The sequence below is a fragment of the Acomys russatus genome, chromosome 6, assembly GCF_903995435.1.
Source record: "Acomys russatus chromosome 6, mAcoRus1.1, whole genome shotgun sequence".
Lineage (NCBI taxonomy): Eukaryota > Metazoa > Chordata > Mammalia > Rodentia > Muridae > Acomys > Acomys russatus.
Window position 1 is genome coordinate 61,385,070 of NC_067142.1, and position 25,166 is coordinate 61,410,235.

Consider the following 25,166-nt stretch of genomic DNA (forward strand, 5'->3'; position numbering starts at 1 on the left):
AATAAACACCAGAAAGCCCACAGCCAAGCACCTGTACAGCACATCAACATGCAGTCAGAGTCCTATGAAGGTCACAGGCATCAGGGTCAGTGATGGAATTTACACGCCAGCCTCTTCATGGTGAGGACGATGCTTCACATGGATGCAGATCATGTCCCCCCTCATAAGACACATACACATCACTGCTGAGGTCACAATTTGTGAAAATTTAGGGATCCAACTTTAGCTCCGGAGCATATATCTCAGGAGTAGGAATTTGAAAACAGACAGTATAAATAGGAGTTGAGTGGAACCTGCCTGCAGCAATCTTTTATTTTCCTTTAAGGCTACAGAAAACCTGCACATAAGCAAGGAAATTAATTCTCATAATAAAAATACCCCTACAAATAGCCAAGATGTCCGTTCAGGTTCCACAGGGACAGTATGCTGCATCTCACTTTATTCCGAGGGTGTACTTTGTGAGTCTGCAGGGTTAGAATCAATTCTTTCTGGAAATAGTAGCTTCTCACAAACTGCCTCCTTGATTGGTAAATATTGTGATATTTCGTTAGGTTCCGTGAAGAGGGAAGGTGGAACATGCTAGGAAAAACATAAAATTGTATTAGTATATACTCTATTACAGCCTGGACAATTTCTGAAATATTCTAGTTCAAGCATTCACAAAGCACGCTAATTTCAAAATCAGGATGCCATATACATGGAAGGAGCAATTTCCCACTGCTGAGTAGTCCAACTCAGTGCCTTGTCATGTACAGTGCTCCCATCAGTGCTCGGAGTCACACATTTTCATCAAATCCCTCCCTGGGTCCTGTTACTTAAGTAACCTGAAAGCAAGTCTTCAGTTAGAGCCCAGTACATACTCCGACAGGAACTGAGCAACTGCTCCAACCCAAGTGGATCTACATTCAGACAGTAAGAACTACAGAGAAAACAAATACTTTAGAAAGGTGCTACCTTCTAAACACTCATTATAAAAACCAAAATACTAAGGAAGGGCTTCACAAATTCCAGGAGAGCAAAAAATACATGAAAATTATGCCAGAAAACACAGGCCATGGTATTGGTACACAATGACCAGTTTGGGGAAGAAAAAAAAGTATAAAAATATATACATACAAATAACATTATACAGACTAAGTAGGTTGTATCTACATGTTTAAAAGCAAACACACACAACAACAACTACTGAGGGAAAAAGAGACCAAGAATTTGAAAGAGAGTAAGGGGAGGCACATGGGAAGCCCTGGAGGGAGGAAAGGGAAATGTATGGAACTATAATCTCAAAAAGTGAAAAAGTGTCAAGGTGCCAAGTCATAGGAACATCCAATGGCACTAGCTGCAGCTATGGGCACAGATCATCACATCTCCAGTCTCAGATTCTTCAGAATGAACAGTGGAAAGTAGATGACAGCTAAGAACCCAGCAACTCCAGATGCCCTGGTGCTTGAGACAAGCTCAGAAGAGACTCACCCTACAGAGTCCTAAGGATGAGCACATTTACAAATATAAACTTAGAACAAATGGGGTGGGGGACTAGTGGAATACCACACTTAAAATGAATCATTAAAACTCAATGTCTATACAAGAGAACGAAGAGGCAAGTGGATCTCTGTGACTTTGAGGTCAGCCTGGTCTATAAAGCAAGCCCAGAATAGCCAAGACTACATATAGAAACCCTGCCTCGAAAAATCAAAACAGAAAACAAAGTCCAACATTTAAACACTTAAAATTTAAGTATTTACCATTAAGTTAGCAATTTTGCTCTCTCGTGATGTATATTCTCGTAACATGTAGGTCTTGTCAGCCTATATTCAAGAATAAAAAATTACAATCTATTTTTATATTGTTTTTACAAAATTCTCCCTATAAAATACTGTCTACATTTCAGAACTGGCTGTAAGGAAAGCATAAAGTCTGATGAAAATAATTGACTCTACAATGAGAAATGCTTTTAATTATCAACAATTCTGAAATATTGTTTCCTATCCCTATAAACACATTAACTACAGAAATAACTCCAAATACACACAGGTAACCAGACTTGATTATTAGCATGTTAAGCACATCCACACATAAGCAAAGGCTATACGTTGATGGGATAGATTCATGTATAATAATACAAGAGATATTTACAGGCTTTGAGTTTGAAATGAAATCTTTTTCTTAAGCTATCTTGTATTTTCACTGGATCCTTTTGTTCCAAAATAAATAAATAAATTTTTAAATTTTTTTCCTATTCCTACAAACATCTTCCCCAATTCCTAACTTAAAAAAAAAAAAAAAAAAAATCACCCTTTGTCAGGCAGTGGTGGTGCATGCCTTTTAAACCACAGCACTAGGAAGGCAGAAACAGGCACTGAGTTCCAGGCCAGCCTGGTCCACAGAGTAAGCTCCAGGACAGCCGGGGCTACACAGAGGAACACTGTCTGGAAAAAAACAAAACAAAACAACCGCTTTTCTGTACTCAGTTTTTCAAATTTAAGACTTGACAGAGTTTCTCTGTGTAGCCCTCACTGTTTCGAACTCACTCTGTAGACCAGGCTGGCCCCAAACTCAGGCTTTTAAGACTTTCAAGGCGAGATTAAAGAACTGCATTTTGCCAGGTATGATGGCGAATGCCTTTACTTCCAGCACACTAGGAAGGCAGAGGCAGGCCGATCTACATAGTAAGTTCCATCTAAGACAGACAGAGACATATGATGAGACACTGTCTCAAAAACAAACAAAAAAGAAGAAAAAAAGAATGAATTGCAATTTATTATAATTTGCTTTTTAGATAATCATTTTTCAATATAAAAAATCTGCAAAATTATACTTCTCTAAGGTTTCAGTCTTTTATATCACTAAGAAACAAGAGAAAAATTAGTGTTCGCCATAAAGATTCAATAATGTAAAAGTATAAATAAGAAAAAAGAACATATTAAAGTAGCTACTTCTGGTAATGCAGCCTTTCGTATCTCAAACCCTACACAAATCCAGCCCTGTGAGAATCCCCTCTCCAAGTTAGCTCAGTTTACTCTCTACCATCAATGTTGATGCGTGTCTATTTTCCTGCTACTGCTGTATGGATAGAAACAGATTAATCAAACTTATTAAGTTCCTTCATGTTATATAAACAGCACTGCTGTGAATAGTTAAGTATCTGATCAACTACATGGTAACTATTTGTAAGCTTCTGCATAGGAGAACTTTTTAGGATAAATTTATTTTAAAAACTACAATTAAGTTTAGATATTGTACTTCTGCGATTGAGCAGAAAGAAAAGTGCAATACTTTGGCTTTGCTCATACAAATGGAAAAGCTGCCAGATGCCTTTAGTCCCAGCAGGAACAGCAGCTCTGAGACCAGCCTCAAGTATTTACTCATTTCTAGAACAGCCAGGAAGAGAACAAGAGGAGAGAAAGGGGACGTGGGGGACAAAATGTCTAATAAAGGTGTTGGGGGGAGCCAGGTGTGGTGGCACACACCTATAATCCCAGCACTCAGGGAGGTAGAGGCAGGCAGATCTCCATGAGTTCAAGGCCAGGCTGGTCTGCACAGAGAAACTGTCTTGGGGAAAAAAAAAAAAAACTTGGGAGAAAATGTCAATCTAACCCAATCCAAGCTGGTTCAAATCCAGCTCTGCCACTTACTTACTGTGTACCTTAAGTGAGCTTTTTGACTTAGTTACCACAATATGATTTCATGGGCTAATATGACCATGATTAATAGTTCTGGTGTCTCATAGAAGAATGTTAATTTAGAACATGGCTGCTCTGGTAAGAGATCACATCCAAAGATCTTCTAGGTCTGTGTGATCCAACTTTAATACAAACATGTAATGCAGGAGACAGAAGCAAGCAGATCTGAGTTCAAGGCCAGCCTGGTATAGAGAAAGTTTCAGGTTAAGAAAAGCTTAGGTCCCAGCATGGTGGTACACACCTTTGATCCCTAAATATGAGAGTAAAGTTAGTTTATAGAAGGAAGCACCCATGTTTGAAAGTGATGTCTAATTGAGTGGCAGAAAAAGTGACAAAATCAGAGAAAGATTTGACAGAACAGGATACGCCCAACTCCCAAGAGAAGAGAGAGAGGGAAGGGTAGCTACTTCAGGGGCAGTGCAGAGGGAGGAGGCAGTTTTGCCAGGACAGCAATAGAGAGAGGGGTTGCAGAGAGAGAACTCAGGCGCAGACTGAATGAGCCAGAGAATGAAAAGGATTGCAACAGTTATATTGAGGCCAGGCAGAGAGAGAAGCCAGATTGAATAAATTAGCTGGGAGAGGAGTCTGAACAGCTGAGTTGAACCAGCCAGCCCAGAGCTCAATAAGACAAGACAGGTTGAGCCTGTTAAGCAGTAAGTCTCAAAACATTTTCGGCCTAGGTTAGATTGTATGGAGGCTAGAAACTTCCAGGACTAGGCGTAGGTTAATCCTCTGAGACAACACCTGAACCAGGGGAATAAAAGCTCAGTGTCTCCTTTAATTCTTCATCTATTTGATCCCAACTCTGAACTTAAGTTCGGAAAAGACAGATGTTCTAAAGATACTGAAAAAATTCCTATGACTCAATTTAAACCCATGCCCCCTTTTTCACACTCACTTAAAGCAAAAACCTGCATGTTAACAGTTACTTTAGGCAGAAGGCAGAGCTTTCCACCTTAGAAGAACTACCAAGTAATCATGTAACACAAACTTCAGGTGGCAGCACATGAGAGATTTCTTATTCTGTCTGTTTTTGTAGACAGGGTTTCTTTGTGTAGCCTCGGCCGTCCTAGAGTTAGCTCTTACAGACAGGGATGGCCTCAAACTCAGTGATCCACCTGCCTCTACCTGCCAAGTGCTGGGGTTAAAGGCATGTGCCACCACCATCAGGCCCTTAAATGGGATTTCTAACATCAGGGCATTATATAGCAATACTATGGGCATGGGTTAAAAGCTAAGGGACAGTTTTCCTTAAACACAAATTAAATACATACAAAAGTTTTAGTCAAAGCACTCATACCCAGGAAGTAATTTTCATTAAAAAAAAAAAAAAACTTTGATTACCACAACTTTGAAAAACAAAACAAACAAACCAATAGCAGACAGTGCTTGACAATGTGCGGTCAGTAAACTTGAAACACCCATATAACAAGAAGCATCACTTAGTTTCAAATTCTTAAGCGACGGTGAAACAACAAGCAACTAGTACATCAGTACACGAGCACCGGTACCTCATGGTAGAGCCTTGTGTCGTTCATTCTGATGAGCACCCCATCAATTCTCAGGAAAAACCGCAGCAGCAGAAAGAAGCTGGAAGGCATTACTCTCTGGGAGTGAAAACAGTGCACCATAGGTGTTAGCGAGAATTAAATACTGTCTTTCTTTCTTTCTTTCTTTCTTTCTTTCTTTCTTTGTTTTGTTTTTGTTTGTTTTGTTTTGTTTTGGAGACAGGGTTTCTCTGTGTTAGCCTTGGCTATCCTGGACTCGCTTTATAGACCAGGCTGGCCTCGAACTCACAGGGATCCACCTGCCTCTGCCTCCCGAGTGCTGGGATTAAAGGCGTGTGCCACCACGCCCGGCTCAATACTTTATTTCTTTACTAAGGGAAAAAAGCTCAATCCACAGTAAAGATGGTTTATGTCTATATCCTGAAGGCCCAGAGCAGATGGAAACACCTGTCTAATGCTCTGTCTGACACACCTGACCTACTCATCGCCTTAGCTCAGCCACAGGAGGAGGCAGGGAGCGGGCGTCTCCAGCCACAGCTGACCAGCCAAAGGTCACTGCCTGGCACCATGGGTTTCATACCACACATCGATAACATGGAAAAGATACATAAGTATTCAGAATCCAAAGCATAGTTAAGAATGAGAGTTTATCACTTTCACACTAGCACAAAGCCAAAATAACAACAGGCTAACACATTTCAAGTCAGGAACCAACTAGATTAGAGAGGTCCTCTGCCCTCACTCCAACTAGCCTCACAGCCTTCAACAGGCTATTAGCATGGCTTTAGTTTCCTAAGATAGAAGGGAAATGAGTAAAAATGTTTGTGAGGAAAGCAGACACAAACAGGTATCTGGATCCCTGGGGCTCAGCAGCGTAGCACACTTGGCTAGTTCCAGGCCAGAGGGAGAGTCCCGAGAAGAAGAGGTGGACGGCACCTGAGGAGCAGCACTCGGGGTCCTTTGGCCTCCACTTGTGCATGTACACACACGCAGGCGCACATCTGTGCACTCACACTGAATCAGCAGTAAAGAAACTGTGTCTAACTGCTACACAACTATTTATCTTTTTTTTTTTTCCTTTTTGCTGTTGTTTTCGAGATAGGGTTTCTCTGTGTAGCATCGACTACCTTAGAACTTGCTCTGTAGACCAGGATGACCTCAAACTCAAGAGATCTGCCTGCCTCAGCCTCCTTATTCATCATTTCTTATAGACAAGTTCCACAAAGAGCATATGAACAGAAGTAACCTGTCTTCTAATGATAGAGAACAGTATAAAAGGAAATGACAATTTATACTTGTGATTTTTATTTTCCATTTATATGCTAAGAGTCGATCTGGTAATTTTATGATATACTAAAAATCCTAACACAGGGGTCATTATGCTGGAGAGATGGTTCAGTGTTTAAGAGCACTTGTTGCTCCTGCAGGGCACACAGGTGCAGTTCCCCACACCCACACTGTAGCTCACAACCATCAGTTCCAGGGGGTGCGATGTTCTCTTCTGACCTCCAAGGACACCAGGCATGCATGTGGTGCATGAAAGCAAACATTCATATACATAAAATAAATCTAAAAATAAATACATAAGGCATCCAACATGGTACCTGCAGATTCTACAAATATACGTTTTAATTAAGAAATGAGAATTAAGCCAGTTTTCATTCATTCAAGTTAAATAATAAGCAAATAACCTACATAGTAACCAGACAGGCATATTTTTTTAAAAAGACTAACATATCCTTATTTTTCATCCACTTCACCAGGGCTATTCACTAAGATGTGCTCTAGACTCAAAAGAATTTCGCAGAGCACCAAGTCAGCCAACGGCCAAACAGCAGGAGAAGGGTGTCAAGTCAGCAACCACAGTACTCACAATCTTCACACTCAGGCTGGAGACTCCATGGTCATGCAATTCATCTTCAAACAGGAGAACTTCTTCAAAAAATTTAATCTGTTCTCTGGCTTTCAATTTCTCTGTATCTATATGGTCTGTTGTAGGTACAACCTGAAACACACAGTTTTCGATGGGGACTTTACTGGAAGGGCTGGGGTTGCAACAGAGTTTTCATCATTTTCTTTGCATGGCATCAGCATACAGTTCTAAATCTGGATGGATGTCTTTAGTCAACACTGAAGATCAGCCTTTGCCTCCACTCTGAAAATCTGAAAAACACTATAGATAACAGGTATTCTGACAAAAACAAGGTCCAAATGCACCCTCTTTCAGAATAAATTTAAGTGTTCTGTTGTAAAGATGAGAGACAAGCAGGACTTCTGGAGATGGCCTTTGCAGGTACAGAAATAATGCAGTTCCCAGTAACGTCTGAACCCGAGGCCTTGTGACGGGAGCAGCTGGTCAGGTCGCATAGTCACTGTTGTACAGTATTGGAAACGGATCTGTCTTTGGTAAAGGCCAGCCCGTCATTAGATATCACCCCATGATGGGCATTCGGAACAGTGTCCTGATGGAACGCCAAGACTGTGCCCTTCCCCTTCTGAAAGATGTCATTGCAAAAGACAAAGAGGTTGCCTTCAAAGACCCGAATGTGGCTGTCCTTGTGGGCTCCATGCCAAGAAGGGAAGGCATGGAGAGGAAAGACCTCCTGAAAGCCAATGTGAAAATCTTCAAGTCCCAGGGAGAAATATGCCAAGAAATCAGTTAAGGTCAGTGTGGGAAACTCAGCCAACACAAACTGCCTAAAGGCCTCCAAGTCAGCCCCATTGATCCCCAAATAGAACTTCAGTTGCCTGACTTGCTTGGACCACAACCGAGCAAAATTTCAAGTTGCTCTTAAGCTTGTTGTACCTGCTAATAATGTGAAGAATGTCATTCATTATCTGGGGACCACTCATCAGCTCAGGATCCAGACGTCAAACATGCTAAGGTGAAATTGGTGGGCATGAAGCCCTAAAAGATGACAGCGGGCCCAAGGAGAGTTCCTCACGACTGTGCAGCAGTGTGGTGCTGCCGTCACCAAGGCTCAGAAACTGTCCAGTGCAATGTCTGCTGCTAAAGCCATCTCGACCCACATCAGAGACACCTGGTTTGGAAGCCCAGAGGGAGAGTTCGTGTCGATGGGCGGGCGTTATCTCTGATTGCAACTCCTATGGTGTCCCTGATGACCCACTCTACTCTTTCCCAGTGGTGATCAAGAACAAGCCGTGGAAGTTTGTGGAAGGCCTCCCTATGAACGATTTCTCAAGTGAGAAAATGGACCTTACTGCAAAGGCAGAAGAAAAAGAAACTGCTTTTGAATTTCTTTCGTCTGCATGACTAGACAATCATGTTGATGTCAATAGGTATCCCAAGGCTAAGGAATCAAAATGCCATCTTTGAGCCTAGTACCAAACAATAGTAATGCTATACTTAAATTGTGAACAGCAACATATTTCAAATATTATGAACTTCGTAGTACAGATTTGTGAAAGTCGATCATGCTGTTAGTACTGAGATCTAAGTAAAAATATATTCAAGTGAAAAAAAAAAAGATGAGAAAATTCCCAACTGAAAATCTGCATAAGTTACAGCTACCATAAGTCTTGGTGCTTAAGTATATTCATATGTACTCATTTGGAACTGGAAAAATACATTTTTCCATTAAAATGACATATATCATAGGGATTGAGAAATAAAGTGCCTGCAGCAAAAACATGTCACCTGTGCTCATCCCCAGAACCCACATAAAGCTAGGCATGGTGGTTCCTGCATGAAAGCGCAGCAGTGACAGACTGTTACACAATGTTAAGATAGTTAACCCTTCTCAACTACATATACAAAGAAAGTGTTAAGCTGATAAATCTTAGAGCTAAAATATTAAGTCACAGTGGACGAGCAACCCTTCTAATGTGCTTGCAAAATGCATATTTTATTAAAAAAAGATCTAGTGCAACTAGGAAGTTGCCTTCCTAGTGGCCTTCCACGGCTACTGCCTTACAGAATCGTTTATTTAAGCAGGAAGAAACCAGCCATCTATAGGGACATGACTGCGGGACAGGTACCGTAGTGACATGTACCTACTTCATTAATCACAGTCTCAATGCCAGTGTCTTAGGATCAGCTCATAAACACCAAGCTGGACATGAAACCGGTCAGATTAGTGAGTGGCTTTTTCTTATGCAACTACAACTCAAGGAATAAAAATTAAACAACCAAAAAAGGCGACGACAATAAACCCAAACACATACAAGTTGCCTCCAGCAACTAAAAAGCAAGACTAGACAGCAAGGGACAGGCTGTCTGTTCAAATGATACGTGTTCTGAGAGTTTCACTCTCTACAGAAAATATGTTTTACTGGCATATACCTCCTACACATACAGATTCTCTGAAGAGTATTTTTAAGTGTATGCATGTTTTGCCTGCGTGTATGTAAATACACCATGTGTGTGGTACCCTTGGAGGACAGAAGAGGACAAACACCACTAGGAACTAAAGTTACAGATGGCTGTAAGCCGCCATGTGGGTGCTAGACGCCAAGCCTGGTCCTCTGTGGGAACAAATGCTCTTATCCACTGAGCCATCTCTCTGGCCCCTGAAGAATTTATGAGGAAGACTTGAGAATTTAAAATCTCAACCAATATATATGTACAAATTTAAAAAATAACAAAAAAGGCTGGGAGGTAGTGGTGATGCATACCTTTAATTCCAGCACTCAGGAGGCAGAGGATCTCTCTGACTTTAAGGCTAGTCTGGTCTACAGACTTAGATCCAGGACAGCCAGGGCAACACAGAATAACTGTCTCCAAAAAAAAAAAAAATTTTTTTTAATTAAAAAATAACCCTTCACAAATTCCTATGGAAGTGATCTACATATCATAAATACGCAAAACAGTAAGTTGTAGGCAGTGTGCTATCCAAAATTGTAGTGTAAGTTTGTGAACCCTACACTTCAACTATAAAATAAGGGTACCGGTACCACCCTGCAGGGTTATTTTGAGCACTAAAAAACAAAATTCTAATTATTTGTCTGAAAAACTTCACATTTAAAAAAGTTTTTTTAGACTTATTTGTTTATATGTATTAGTATGTATGCATGTATGTTCACCGCATGCATTCCTGGTGCCCACAGAGGTGTCCAAAGAGGACATCAGATCCCTTGGAACTAGAATTACAGATGATTGTGAGCGGACAGTGGGTGCTGGGAAATAAGCCTGGGTCCTCTGCAAGAGCAGTAAGTACTCTTAGTAGCTGAACCTTCTCTCTAGCCTCAGTCATTCCAATTGAAACACACATACACACATACACACATACACACACACACACACACACACACACACACGACAACAACAACAACAAAAAACTACACCATATTCATCAACTTTAGATCATAAAGCATCTTCTTTCATGTCTGGTAGTTCAATAAACACAGTGCCCTGCTATTTGAGACCATTTGCTGAGGTGTTAGCTGTGTAACAGACACTGCACTAAATATGTTACACAAGGGACGTCGTGCTGCCCATTTATCAAATTAAGACCACGCTGTGGGGAGATGACTCAATAAATTTGAACCCTGAAACCTACATAAAGCCAGACACAATAGTGCATGTCTGTAACGCTGGTGCTCCTAGGGCTGGAGACAGAAGGATTCCAGAAGCCTGCTGGACACTGAGCCTAGTGTGCACCAGTAAAACTCAGAAACCTTGTCTCAAACAAGATGGAAGACAAGAACCTACACCCAAGGATGGTCTGACCTACACACACACACACACACACACACACACACACACACACAGTCTATATTCTGACAAAGCCTGAGCACATCACTACCAGAGTGGGTGATCACACTGACGTTTATCAACAACACCTTAGAAGAGATATTAAACAACAGGACAAAGTGTCAGTAAGAGAGTACCAAATGCATAGTGTATCTCTTACTACCACCGGCCCTCTCTACTGCCTTGCTCCCGAGGCTACACTTACAGTTAGTGCAGCTTTTCCTAACTGAATCCATAAAGCAATCATCATCACTATTGCATGAGGTTTTTTTAAAAATCCAATCTCCTCATCTCTGGCAATGGAACATCAAATGACCTAAGCTCACTGCAAATGTCTTCAATCAGAAGAGACTATAGTCTACAAAGTTCTTAAGAGAATAAAAAGTGACCTCACTTCTCACTGGACTATACCAACAACACACAGCAAAGTTCAACATGTGTCTGATGAGATGAATAGATGAGCAAGGGTTTAGAGAGGGAGAAACTAGTAAGACCTGGTTCCCTCTCCTAAGACTAAAAAGCTGTGCCTAGGAAGCATTTCATACATGTCTCACATGCCCAGCTAACCACCAACTTTCATTGCCAATAACTTTTACTTCTAAAAAAATTTAACCTGCTAGGCAGTGGTGGCACACAACTTTGATCCCAGTACAGAGCAGACAGAGGCAGGTGGAGCCTGGTCTACTGAGGGAGTTCCAGAGTTGCACAGAGAAACCCTGGTTCCAGAAAAAAAAAAGAAAAGAAAAAGAAAAAGGTTATTTTTTTCTTAATCTGTGTGCTATGCGTCTGTGTGCCACAACACGTGTGTGGAAGTCTGGTTCTCTCTTGTCACCAAGCAAAAGTCATCAAACTTGCCAAAAAGTGCCTTTACTCACTGAGCCATCTCACCAGCCCTAAAATAACTTCTAAAGAAAATAGTTTGCACTGAAACAATTTTGTTCTTTATATCTGACAGACATACACTCTAAGCCACATTTGTTTCAGTTCAGTCTTACTATAAGACCTTAAAATGTAGCTAATGGCACTTGGGAGACAGAGGCAGGCAGTCCTTTGTGAGTTTGGGGCCAGCCTGGTCTATAAAATGAGTTCAGGACAGCCAGGGCTCTGTTATAGAGAGGAAACCCTATCTTGAAGAACAAAAACAAAAAAACCAACCAATGAAAAAAATGTGGCAGATGCAGCCCTACCAATCCTACAATCTCAGTGTCTTTTTGAGCAGAGATTATACAAATACAACTTGACGCTAACACCGCCCTCAAACTTGTGATTAGAACTTGCCTGTGAACTAGTCATATAAAAATTCTGCTATGGGCAGACATTATGATTTACTCAGTTTACTAGTAACAGTACCTTGATTAAATAATCTTTTCATTTTTCTTTTCTTTTCTTTTTCCTTTTTTGTTTGTTTGTTTTGTCTTGTTTTTTTGAGACAGGGTTTCTCTGGGTAGCCCTGGCTGTCCTGGACTCACTTCATAGACCAGGCTGGCCTCAACCTCAGAGATCTGCCTGCCTCTGGCCCCCAAGTGCTAGGATTAATGGCATGCACCACCATGCCCAGGTGATTAAATAACTCAGCTAAAGAGCCAGGTACAGTGATGTAGGCCTTCGATCTCAGAACCAGGGAGGCAGAGAGAGGCAAATCTCTGTGTGTTCAAGGCCAGCCTAGTCTACATAAAGTAGGCTATCCAAGGCTACATGAAACACTGTCTCAAAAAAAGGAAAGAGAAAGAGAAATGTTGGAATATGATCTGGTGTTTGGTATTTGTTAAGTGCTTGTCCAACCCCTGCCCCACGCCCTTCCCAAGATTCTCACTGCAGACTGTCGCTACCTCAAGTACTGCTGATTTACCTTGCCTCCCTGCCAGACAGGGTGGGAAGAAGGTAGGCGTGGCAAAGGTTTGCAGCCAAGAAGCAAACAGGTACTGGAGGAGGAAGAAGATTGTCATGGGTTGAAAGGAGCCATATGCGCACAGAGGAAGAAGTTCCACATGGAAAGAAATGGCCCAGATGAACACTTCAGCAAATATTTTATTATGGATGGAAGATAGCCCAAACAGAAATTATTAGAAGCAGATGACATTGGATGGAGACTGGAATATAATGGAAGGTACCTTAGGAACCCAGGTGATAAGGCTATTCTAAAATATATCAGGTGCCTGTGTTTTTATTATGAAAATGGGTTAAGGCTGGAGAGATGGCTCAGTGGTTAAGAGCACTGCCTGCTCTTCCAGAGATCCTGAGTTCAATTCCCAGCAACCACATGGTAGCTCACAACCATCTATAATGAGATCTGGTGCCCTCTTCTGCAGATAAAGCACTCATATACAATAAATACAACAAATAAATCTTTTTTTAAAAAAAAGAAAATGGGTTAAATAATTCCACCAGAATAATTATAAGCCTAATAATAATAAACATTTATCAGGCCTTAGTTTTAAGTTAACTACAACAAAGAAAGAGCAAATAAATAAACAAAAAGGTAATTCATCTATAATCATACCAAATTTATAATCAGTGCAAGCAAGATGTAAGTTCTTCAACGGATCTGTTTGTTCATGCGTAAAACTCTAAGCCATGGGCTAGCAGTTCCTATCTAAGTCACCCAATAATGCATTACCAAGGGCAGACCCTTCTTGGCCGGGATACTGCTAACATCAAGGCATAGGAAGCGCTTGCCAATCTTACTGTAAAGAATATTGTTCCCAGGCAGGACCGTGCGAGCCTATAGTTCTAGACATTCAGGAAGCCAAGGCAGGAGGAGCACCTGAGCCCAAAGGTTCAATGCCGGCCTCGGAAGACTCCCTCTCAAAAGAAAAAGAAAAAGAAAAAAAAGAACATGATTTTATCTTGTAATAGTCTTCTATTTTCCACTAATAAATGAATTAATAATTTACAACGATAATAAACAAAATCCTCTCACGTTAGGCTCTAAAGCCTGCCCCAACCAAAAATAAGCAGGATGAAAGTAGTGGGGCAAAGTAATAGCCACAGGCATAAGATCCAGTGCAAAGATTATCCAAGAAAACTAATGATGCATAAAAACAAAAGGTTCAGATTTACCTTTAACTTAAGAGATTCTCCAAGTAATGTTCCTTTATAATCTGTTGTATAGGTCCAGTCATATGGTTTAATAACTTCTTTGGAGTGTTCACCCTCCGTCCTCGAATACCGAAACAAAAAGGATGAAAGTTAGAATATATATTATCAGTGTTCATATGAACACCAAATTATACATTGAATATGTAAAATAAAATACCCTACTAACACACATACAATATAAGGCGTCCTAGTAAAGGCATATACCATCATCCACTAGCAGAAAACCTTTCTTACTGCTTTCTGAACATTTACTATTACTTGTCATGTGGTGATGCAGTCTTTCAAGGTCATCTCACTATCTAAGATGTGATTTAATGCTTACATTTCTTTCTGTCCTCCAAAGCACATAGTATACAATAGGCACAAAGTAAATATTGCTGATTTAACTAGCAAAAAAAAAAACACAAAAAAAAACCAAAAACTTTTTCTTAGTTTTAAAACTCCACAAATAGTCAATGAAAATCACAAGAAATGTTTTTCTTTAAAAACAGAAACATTAGCCAGGTGTGGTGGCTCACGCCTTTAATCCCAGCACTTGGGAGGCAGAGGTGGGCAGATCGATGTGAGTCTGAGGCCAGCTTGGTCTACAAAGTGAGTCCAGGACAGCCAAGGCTACACAGAGAAACCCTGTCTTGGAAAAACAAAAACAAACAAACAAGCAAAACCCCAGAAACATTAAAGTCAATGTACTGACTGGACTAAAGGACACCTACACAGCCCAGCACAAGTGTATTTCAACTTAACGACTATTTCAAGCAGTGGTAAAATTAGCCTTTGTTTTATGGCTCAGAAAAATGAGTGAGACAGTTGGCAGGTTTAATTCTAATAAGACACACACATCCTTACTGAGTACTTCCTCGTTATGTGGGCTGTCACTGCCCCGGCTCTCACCTACTTTCCTGCCACTCTTCAGCACAAGCCACTTTAAGCATGCCTTGGTAGCTGTTTACGCATCTCAGTGCATCTGTAGCATTGAACTCGATTCCAAAGCCAGAGCCATGCTGGATCCTCAGAACGTTGTCTCCAAACATCATTTCAGGGAGGGATGGCAGATGCAGCTCATCAGCTAGTCTACACATAAGCAAAGGTCAGGAGGTCACTCTGTGCTCACCACACTCACTTCTGTCTCCTTTTCATCCCACCTAATTCCAACTTTACAGAATGAGTTAAACAGTACATGACTTAATAAACATGACGTTAAGAAAATCTATACAATAATTTCATCAGCTATTCATTCATCATCATCATCATCATCATATCTTTATGGCACTAAACTAGGTAAGACAGACAGTGTGAAGTGTGAACATGGAAAGAAAGAAAAACAAATCCAAAGTGAGGAACAGGATTTAAGATAATGATGATCAATTTCAATTTTGCTACTTGTAAACTTTGATCTTCAAAACCATTATGTGAGCTAAGAAAAGCCCAGAGCTCAAGAGTATGTATGTAACTGCTAGTGTGTGTCACACCAGGCCTTTACCCAATGTGCTAGGCTGTGTTCTTTACACAGGCCTCGCATGGGCAGCTTTATTGGAATATATACAAAACAGCCAGCATCACAACGTGTTTAGCTATCATGGATGGTATTGTTATTGCTTTGATACTTAAAAAGTTGTCAAGAAAAATTGAGATGTTTTTGTTGTTGCTGCTGTTTAAATTGGGATTTCTGGTTTTAAAAAAAAAGAAAGAAAGAAACGAAAGAAAGAAAGAAAGAAAGAAAGAAAGCTGCCCTAACAACACAAGGCCTGCTTTGTTACAAAGCACAAACGGGTTGGTGCTAAGAACAAGTTGCCAGCCTCTACGTGAGGCACGACCTGCCCAGTTTGCTGGTCCTTGTGAAAACTGGGTTTGACAGCTACCAATTACAACCAACATGGAACAATAAATGTAAGGAAGCAATAGTGACACATATATCATGGTGGCAACCAACAGCTCTCTAACTGGCCTTACGGCCCATTCAACAAAAGAAAATCATGCCTGGTACTAGAAACCTTGCCAAGTACCTGAGACTAGTGAGGTTATAGGTATTAAAGGACCAACTGCCACCACCACTTTGCTAAGCCAGCATAACTCACATAACACACACACACACCATCATCACCACCAACAACAACAAATTAAAGAAAAAGAGGCCATGAATTTGAGAGAGCAAGTGGAGGGTGACATGGGAGAGGTCAGCCAAAAGGAAGAAGGAAAATGATACAATTATAGTTAGTTTCAACAAATTAAAAAGTGTATTTTTTTTTTAAGCTGGGTTTATAGTCCCAGTTAAAAGACTTCTCATTTTTTGTGTGTTTGAGATTGAATTTAGGGCCTTGCTCCTGACAGGCACATACCCTGTCACCTAGCAGCAATCTTACTTTCTGTTAAGGCAGTTAGTTATTCACTTCTGGAAAAACAAGCTGTAAGTGCATAGGCTGCCACGCTTTATGACCCAATCACCCTGGTTACCACCTGAATGTCCAATTCAGGGATGAAAGTTCAACATCTTAACCAAAGGCAATTTATCCACAGGCTAGCTAGAAACCCTGGAAACTTGGCCCAATATGCTTATTCTGGGTTGAATAATGACCAATTATTACTGATTCTCTCCTTTGTGAAATCTGAGTGAACAGTCACAAAACGCACAGTTCAGGAGACACAGCATGAACTGGAGTGATGAGGCAGAGAGTGGAAAAGCGACATTGCTAAGTAACCAAAAGAGAAGCAGTGAAGGGAGCACGTCAAAGACACTAGCAAAGAAGCAAAGATAGCACAGCCTTCCACAGAAACTGCCCAAATCCTTCTAGACGAACAGATGGGCAGGTTTTCCAGAGTGGTTATGTGTCCATCCCATTTCCGAATCTTCTACCATCCTACCTAAAATAACGCCTCCTGCACCCCTTCTTTTTCTTTTTTTTTTTTTTTTTTTTCATTTATTATTTTCTGTATGAGTGCTCTATCTGCATGTACACCTGCCTGCCAGAAGAGGGCATCAGATCCCAGTATAGATGGTTATGAACCACCATGTGGTTGCTGGGAATTGAACTCAGAACCTCTGGAAGAGCAGACAGTGCTCTTAACCACTGAGCCATCTCTCCAGCCCCCCCTTCTTTTTCTTTTTCATTTTCTTTTACTTTTTTTTTTTTTTTTTTTTTTGAGACAGGGTTTCTCTGTATAGGCCTGGTTGTCGTGGAACTCACTCTGGAGATCACACTGGCTTTGAACTCACAGAGATCTTCCTGCCTCTGCCTCCCGAGTGCTGAGGTTAAAGACACATGCTACCACCCTCAGCTACCTTGCTTTGTTTTTTACTTATCTCTTACCAATAGCTGGCATGAGAAGACACAGAGAATATGTGTATATGTAAGAAACATATAATACATATATAACATATAAAATATAATTATATATTCTACATATATAGTTATAGATGTAATATATAATTATATATATATAATTATATTCTTAACATTTCAAAAGACAAGTCTCACCTAGGTGTGATGGTACACACCTTTAGTCCTAGCACTCAAGAGGCAGAGGCAGATCTCTGTTAATGAAGCCAGCGCGGTCTACAAAGCAAGCTCTAGATCAACCAGAGCTACACAGTGAGACTCTTTCTCAAAACATAAACAAAAAAACAAGCAACAACAACAAAAATACCATGAATCTGGACATGGTGACGCACACCTGTAACCCCAGCACTCAGGAGGCAGAGGCAAGCAGATCTCTGTGACTTTGAGACCAGCCTGGTCTACACAGTGAGTCAACCAGAACTACACAGTGAAATCTTGTCTAAAAACAACAAATAAACAGCCGATCAAAACCTGCAGTGTCTGCATCTCACAATCTGAATGTATAACTAACACAAATGTTCCAAACAAGTACATTTTTTCAGGCACCAGGTAAACCACATCTTACCGATTTTGGAAACTTTTAAAATGTTCCAAAGGCTTCCTTGTGGGTTTTTTAAAATATAAACCTATTTACTGGCCATTGCTTTTATACCAGATTTTACAGTAAGGTATGCAATATACAATTGGGTAACATTTTGCTCATTATTTTATTGATTTTCCTGGCTTCTGTTGAACCACTAATACAAAAGATTGATCATACATAATATAAGAAATGAGAGTAAAGAAAGAACATGCAGTCAAGTGTTTAAATGGTTAGAGCTAGGGCTAGAGAGAGAGCTCGCAAGCAAAAACTACAAAAGCTGCTCATTCACCTATGGCAGTAGTTCCCAAGCCTTCTACTATCTGACAGGGTCTCCTGAGTCAACACCTTCTAACCAGCGGCGCAGGTGCCAGGAGCCACTCACAGGCACTCTATGAACTATGAAGGTCTTCTCACTCTAACATAAAAACTTCTTTGTCTTATGAAGACATGGATCAGCCGAATCTCAGCACTCAGGAGGCAGAGACGGGCGGATCTCTGCGATTCTGAAGCCAGCCTGGTTTACAGAACAAGTTCTAGGGCAGTCGGGGCTACACAGAGCAACCCTGTGTAGAAAAAAAATCAAAAATCAAAAATCAGAAGGAACGAAGGAAAAAAGGAAGGAAGGAAAGAAGAGGCAGGCAGGCAAACAGGCAGGCAGATGGACAAAAAGAAATGGTTCACAAAGAGACTCTCAAAGTGTGTACTTAACAAAGTGTTTGAGTTGTTAATTAAAATACACCACAGTTTGTCCAGTGTCTGGGTAGGGAGATTCTTGACAAAGATATATTTTTTTTCTTCAAAAAATCTGCTGATAAACTGTTATATTTCCATAAGCACAGATATAGATAAGGCTTCCGATACAGCTGCTTTGAAATGATCTAATTTAAGTTGTTGACTTTTCTGTGTCCCTAAGCAAGCAGCATAAATCTTACTTCACCACTTCCTGGCAGTGACGGGCAGTGCCAGTTAAAATTAGTGTGCAGCTGTTCCAGGATAAAGGCTCTGTCCCTGAGGTACCCTTACCTCTTCGTTTGGTTTCTAATCTACTAAAGGCTAGAAAAACAAACAAGTACATTTCTTAACACTGTATAACAATTACAAAAAAAAGGACAAGAAATAACAATTCAACTGTTAGGGCAAAAGGAATACAATGAACTTTGTTCTTCCTTCCAACTCTAGTGTGGTTGTAATCACATGGTGCAATAATTTAAATTTGCTGAGTAAAATTCCCAGGGAGGCTAAATAGAGCACAGGGTCTATATTTACCTGCCCCATACAGCATATAAGCTGGCTGCATTCCTTCCTTCCTTCCTTCCTTCCTTCCTTCCTTCCTTCCTTCCTTTCTGGTTTTTCAAGACAGGGGTTCTCCGTAGCCCTGGCTGTCCTGGAACTCTCTTTGTAGACGAGGCTGTCCTTGAACTCACAGAGATCTGACTGCCTCTGCCTCAAGAACGAGGATTACAGGCTTGAGCCACCACTGACCAGCATCATACAGGCGTTCTTTTCCTTTTTCCTTGCTAAAACTTCTAGACTCTTGAACAGTAGTTAAAATGACTAGGTAAGGGGGCTGGAGAGATGGCTCAGCGGTTAAGAGCACTGACTGCTCTTCTAAAGGTCCTGAGTTCAACTCCCACCAACCACATGGTGGCTCACAACCATCTATAATGAGATCTGGTGCCCTCTTCTTGTGAGCAGGTGTACATGCAGGCAAAACAATGTATATATAATAAATAAATCTTTTTTTAAAATGACTAGGTAAGGTAAAATAATACCAAAGAGAAAATATTCTTGCGAGTTGTGGCAATGCCTTTAATTTCAGTTCTCTGAGTTCAAGGCCAGCCTGGTCTACAAAGTGAGACCCTGTCTCAAAAAAAGATATAAAAAATATACTCTTACAAGAAAATAGAAGGGGAGTGGTGAGAATAAAAAGATTAGCAGGGGGGCCGGAGAGATGGCTCAGTGATTAAGAGCCCTGTCTGTTTTTCAAAGGTCCTGAGTTCAATTCCCAGCAACCCACAGGGTGGCTCACAACCACCTACACTGAGATCTGGTGCTCTCTTCTGGCATGCAAACTCACAGTGCAGGCAGAACACTGTATAAATAATAAATAAATCTTTTAAAAAAAAAAAAAGCTGGGCAGTGTTGGTACACGCCTTTAATCCCATCACTTAGGAGGCAGAGACAGGTGGATCCCTATGAGTTCGAGGCCAGCCTGGTCTACAAAGCGAGTCCAGGACAGTCAAGGCTACACAGAGAAACCCTGTCTCAAAAAAACAAAAACAAACAAAACAACAACAACAACAAAAGATTAGCAGGAATCAGAGGGGAGCAAGAGCCTACTAAGGGAAGTATGAATGTGATCCAATTACACTATGTACACAGAGAAAAATGTCATCGTAAAACCCATTATACAATATATGCTAATAAGACATTTTAAAGGATAAAGTCTTATATAAACTCAAGAAAATATCTATGCACAATTATAATCTTTCCAATAGCTTTAAATTTATTTCCAATTAGACACACTAAACAAGTCTTTGTGTATATATCAAAATCAGTAACTTTTAAAACCCTGTATGATCAAATAAAATAAGCTGGGTTTAGAGGGAAGAAACACAGCTCCTTGTGGAAACATCTAGCTCATTTCTGGGTCATCAAAGGCCCATAACGGTTTTTAAAAAAGGGTTTAAATATCACCTAGGAGATGACCTAATACACTGCACTCCCATGTTCTGATAAGCTTTGTGTTTTTACATGACTGTATCAATAATAACTATGAAGGAAAGATAAAGACAAGCCTGTCACTTGTAAGGAAGAAAACCAACTCTTCTGGTAAAAGTTTCAACTTCTTAGAAATTTCAAAATTGGTTAAGAAAAGAAGCAACAGCAGTTAAGAAGAAAGGTAGAAATTAACATCTGCTTACAAGGTTGTACTTACATTCCATGCTGGGGCCACAATCACACCTATTTACAGGGCTCTCTAGGACACTTACATTTCACCCTGGGGCCACAATCACACCGATTTACAGGGCTCTCTAGGACTCTTGCACTCCACCCTGGGGCCACAATCAAACAAAACATTCTAAGAATTTGATCAGATTTATACTTTTGACTCAAATTACTAGCTGTGGGATCTATACAAAAACAAACAAACAAACAAACAAAAACCCCACATACAGGGAAAAGGTTGGACCATACATACTATGTACTTTTTCTCAAGATTTATTTACTTATTATGTATTCAGTATTCTGTCCACATGCCAGAAGAGGGCACCAGATCTCATTATAGATGGTTGTGAGCCACGACACGGTTGTTGGGAATTGAACTCAGGACCTTTGGAAGAGTAATCAATGCTCTTAACGTCTGAGCCATCTCTCCAGTCTCCATATACTAATACTTTTTAACTTCAGTTATAACAGTGAAAAAGAATACTGTGAGTGTCCAATTAAAAATAAATGGTTATATGTGAGAAGAGAAAAAAAAAACTACTTTCTTTTCTTCTCTGTGTAGCCCTAACTGCCCTTGAACTCAGAGACCGCCTGCCTCTGCCTCCCAAGTGCTGGGATTAAAGGCATTAGCCACCACAGCTCAGCTCCTACCAGGACACCACGGATATATAGAAAGACCTTGTCTCAAAATTACCAATAAATAAGCCAGGTATGGTGGTGCACACCTTTAGTCCCAGTACTTAGGCAAGCAGATCTCTGTGAGTTGAGGCTAGCCTGATCTACACAGCTCTGGACAGCCAGGGCTATGTAGAGATCCTATCTCAAACAAACAAAAAACAAAAACCAATTAAAGGTTATATAAACTTGTAACCATATGATGAAATATTATAAAACAACTAAAAGTGTTTAGAGAAGATAAGAAAGCATTTTATGATGTATATTAAGACAAAAACTGGGTGCATACTCTATTTCAGCTGTTGGTGACTAAAGTTTCTAAGCTACATGTTTTAGGATAGTTAATAACAGTAAGATGGCACATTTTCACCATAAATTTAGGTAAAGTTATTCTTTACTATCAGGGGATGGAAAACATGAATGCCCAAAAGATTAAATACATTTAAAGATTGATATCCACAAGATGACTCTGTAAAATATAGGTTTTTAGGAGACCGAGGTCGGGGCGGGCGGGCAGCCGCGTGATGGCCTGCATAGCCGTCCCTGTCCCCAGGCTGCACACTACGTCCTCACACAGAACCTTGAGAACCAGGCGCTGGCGAGGTTTTACTGCCACACCGAGAAGACCATCGTGAGGCGGCTGGTCCTGCGGCAGCCGAAAGGGACAGCGCTGGACAGTACAGACCTGTCTGACATGCCATCACAGCCAGCGGTTCCTCAATGACCCCAAGCACCTGCTCTGGGGTGACCGCCCTGAAGCGCAGCTAGAGAATCAGGCAGATTTCAAACCACCAGAGCCTCTGCCAAACGCAGCCCCCCTCCTTAAGGAGAACGCACAGCCTCAGCCTTCAAACACCAGTGATGAGTTCACTCTATTTTCCAGATAAATGTGAATCCTGTTTGAAAAAAAAAATATATATATATATAGGTTTTTAACTACTTTCTTGAATTAGACCAACTGTGAAATAATAAATGTAACTCCATGGGTTTCACCTATTTATCTGGAAAAATCTAGTAGTCATGCAAAATATTCCAGTCACATTGGTAAAAGGATCACCCATATTAAAGTAGATTGCTTCAACTGCTCTATCTCCAGCTCTATCATTGGTAATATCTACTTGCTTCCGGCTCTATCAGTGGTGTTATCCATTTGCTAAAGGTTAGGCATGACATTAGAAGCGAGGTATTGCGGACTTGTTTAAGATCCAGGGAATCCAGCGCCCTCTTCTGCCCACCACCCCCAAGCACCAGGTCCACATGCAATGCAGCAAAAACACTCATGCACATACGATAAAAATAAATCTATTAAGAATATATTCTGGAGCCGGGCATGGTGGCGCACACCTTTAGTCCCAGCACTCGGGAGGCAGAGGCAGGCGGATCGCTGTGAGTTCGAGGCCAGCCTGGTCTACAAAGTGAGTCCAGGATGGTCAAGGCTACACAGAGAAACCCTGTCTCGAAAAAAAACCAAAAAAAAAAAAAAAAAAAAGAATATATTCTGAGCTGGGCATGGTGGCGCACACCTTTAGTCCCAGCACTCGGGAGGCAGAGGCAGGCGGATCGCTGTGAATTCGAGGCCAGCCTGGTCTACAAAGTGAGTCTAGGACAGCCAAGGCTACACAGAGAAACCCTGTCTTGAATAAACCAAAAGAATATATTCTGAATTTATAACATTTGAAAAAAAAAACTTGTTTAAAAAAGACAGGAATTTTTTTAAAGATTTATTTATTATGTATGCAGTATTGTGCCTACATGTGAGACAGTGGGCCAGAAGAGGGTACCAGATCTCATTATAGATGGTTATGAGCCACCACGTGATTGCTGGGAATTGAACTCAGTATCTTTGGAAGAACAGCCAGTGCTCTTAACCTCTGAGCCATCTCTCCAGCCCAAGACAGGAATTTTTACATATGTAAAATTTAAATCTCTAAATAGGGTCCTGTCATCACGCTGAGCCTCCTTTTTCTTTTTTTCTTTTCTTTTTTTTTTTTTTTTTTTAAACCCATCAGCTGGCCATCAAACAGGCACCTAAAGTTAGCCTCTATCGTCTCTTTTCCGCTTACTGGCCTCCTCTCCAGCCTCCGACTTCTGTAACACCTCCAAGAAACCTTTCAGACACAAGCATAATGTACGTCGCCACTCTGGGTAAAACTACACCTGGTGGCCATCATTTAAAATTCAAAGTCCTTAGCAAGAAAGAGAACTCTCTGCCAGGCCGCGCCCCCCAAATTGCCAAGATACAACTGAGGCACCCCCAAACTCTTCAGAGCTCACGCTGACCTGCTGGCTTTCCAAGTCCACCCAGTTCCCAGACTTCATCAAGATTCTGTCCAGCTGCACTAACAACTCCGCCCAACACACACACACACACACACACACACACACACACACACACACACTCACTCAAATCGCCCCATCGTCATCCTAAACAACCACACAATATAACGCTCTCTCACGAATTTATTAATTCCTTGGGACTCAAATCTTTCATCTTTCATATCTCGAGTGCTTATCACAGCACCTGATATGCTAAAAGGAAAAAATAAAAACGAAAGCTGAAATCATTACGAGTACGAATTTTCATCCTAAACACTCACACAGTAATGTAACGGTCTCACAAACTGTGAGGTCTGGGGGACTTAATGGTTCATGTTCCGAACCTCAAACGAGCTCGACAAGCTAAACATAAACACCATCTCTGTCGTTGCCCCCCAAGGAAACAGGGCACCCGCGCCGAGAAAGGTGGCGCGGGCTTAGGTAGGAAGAAAAGGGCGGCGAGGGGAAAATCCACAACAGTCGCACTCAGCTCAACCCCGCCATGCGACAGTTCCAGCAAGCAGAGGTCGCGAGCTGCGGACGCGAGCATTTACTGAAGTTGTCAATCAACGGTCGGGGCAGAGGAACAGAATCTGAGGCCCCGAGAACCGCGTGAGGCTGCACCGAGCCCGCCCGACCCCCTGGCCCGCAGCCTCACTTTTCCACATCCGCAGACTTCATGATGTGCGTCTTGGCCGCCGTCAGCTTCCAAGGTCCGAAGGAGAAGTCCTGGTGGCTGCTCTGAAAGCCGTGGATCATCATGGCAGAAGCGGAGCCGCAGGGCCACTCGGGGAAAGCGCCTGCAGCAGCGGTCACAGTGAGGCCCTCCCTGCAGCTCCGCTGCTGGGCGCGTCCGTTACCATCTCGGCCCCGCCCCCTGCCGCCGCGCCCTGGGCTCTCCTTTCCGCTGTCTCTTCCGCCCCACATGGTTTTGCTTCCGGGAGCAGCCACCGGCACTGCGTGACTCGCGTCTTACGTGAGGACGCTAAGGGGCGGGACTTAGGCGTCGGCGTGTCTCCAAGGAGACACCCTGAATTTGTTCGGGTGATGTCACCCCAGAGTGGTTGTGCGAATGCTTCTCGGCCTTCCCTTTGCAGACTTCTCCAAGCAGTGTCCACACCTCTTGTGCTTAGGAGGTGGCTGATGTCCCTAGCGTTTAAGAGGCCCAGTGCCAACTGTGGCCTTCGAGCCAATGGTTCCACTGCGCATCTCAGTGGAAGAGCACTTCCCATGCCAGCCATCCAGGCCCAGTATTCAGTTCTTTATTAGTACCGCGAAAAGAGCTGACAAATTTTCCTTAAAATATTT

General features: G+C 41.6%; 1 protein-coding gene and 1 pseudogene across 1 annotated transcript; one reads left to right on the plus strand and one right to left on the minus strand.

Annotated features, from left to right (window-relative positions):
* Positions 1-36: 36 nt before the first annotated feature.
* Tiprl (TOR signaling pathway regulator) lies at positions 37-24,750 on the minus strand. The gene is made up of 7 exons (XM_051147758.1): positions 24,517-24,750; positions 14,892-15,071; positions 13,962-14,061; positions 7,062-7,193; positions 5,192-5,287; positions 1,743-1,805; positions 37-579 (listed from the first exon to the last, which is right to left on the minus strand). The coding sequence occupies exons 1-7, from the start codon at positions 24,618-24,620 to the stop codon at positions 439-441; spliced, it is 816 nt and encodes a 271-aa protein (XP_051003715.1). The 5' UTR covers positions 24,621-24,750; the 3' UTR covers positions 37-438.
* Positions 7,469-8,462, plus strand: LOC127190890 (malate dehydrogenase, cytoplasmic-like; annotated as a pseudogene).
* Positions 24,751-25,166: the final 416 nt, after the last annotated feature.

Excerpts from the sequence above, each read along its gene's own strand:
- Tiprl (XM_051147758.1), bottom strand. The coding sequence starts at position 24,620 with ATGATGATCCACGGCTTTCAGAGCAGCCACCAGGACTTCTCCTTCGGA. Across the intron at positions 7,194-13,961 it reads GAGAATCTCTTAAGTTAAAG|GTTGTACCTACAACAGACCA; the intron begins GTAAATCTGAAC and ends TGTGTGTTTCAG. Across the intron at positions 5,288-7,061 it reads CCAGCCTGAGTGTGAAGATT|AGAGTAATGCCTTCCAGCTT; the intron begins GTGAGTACTGTG and ends TTTCACTCCCAG.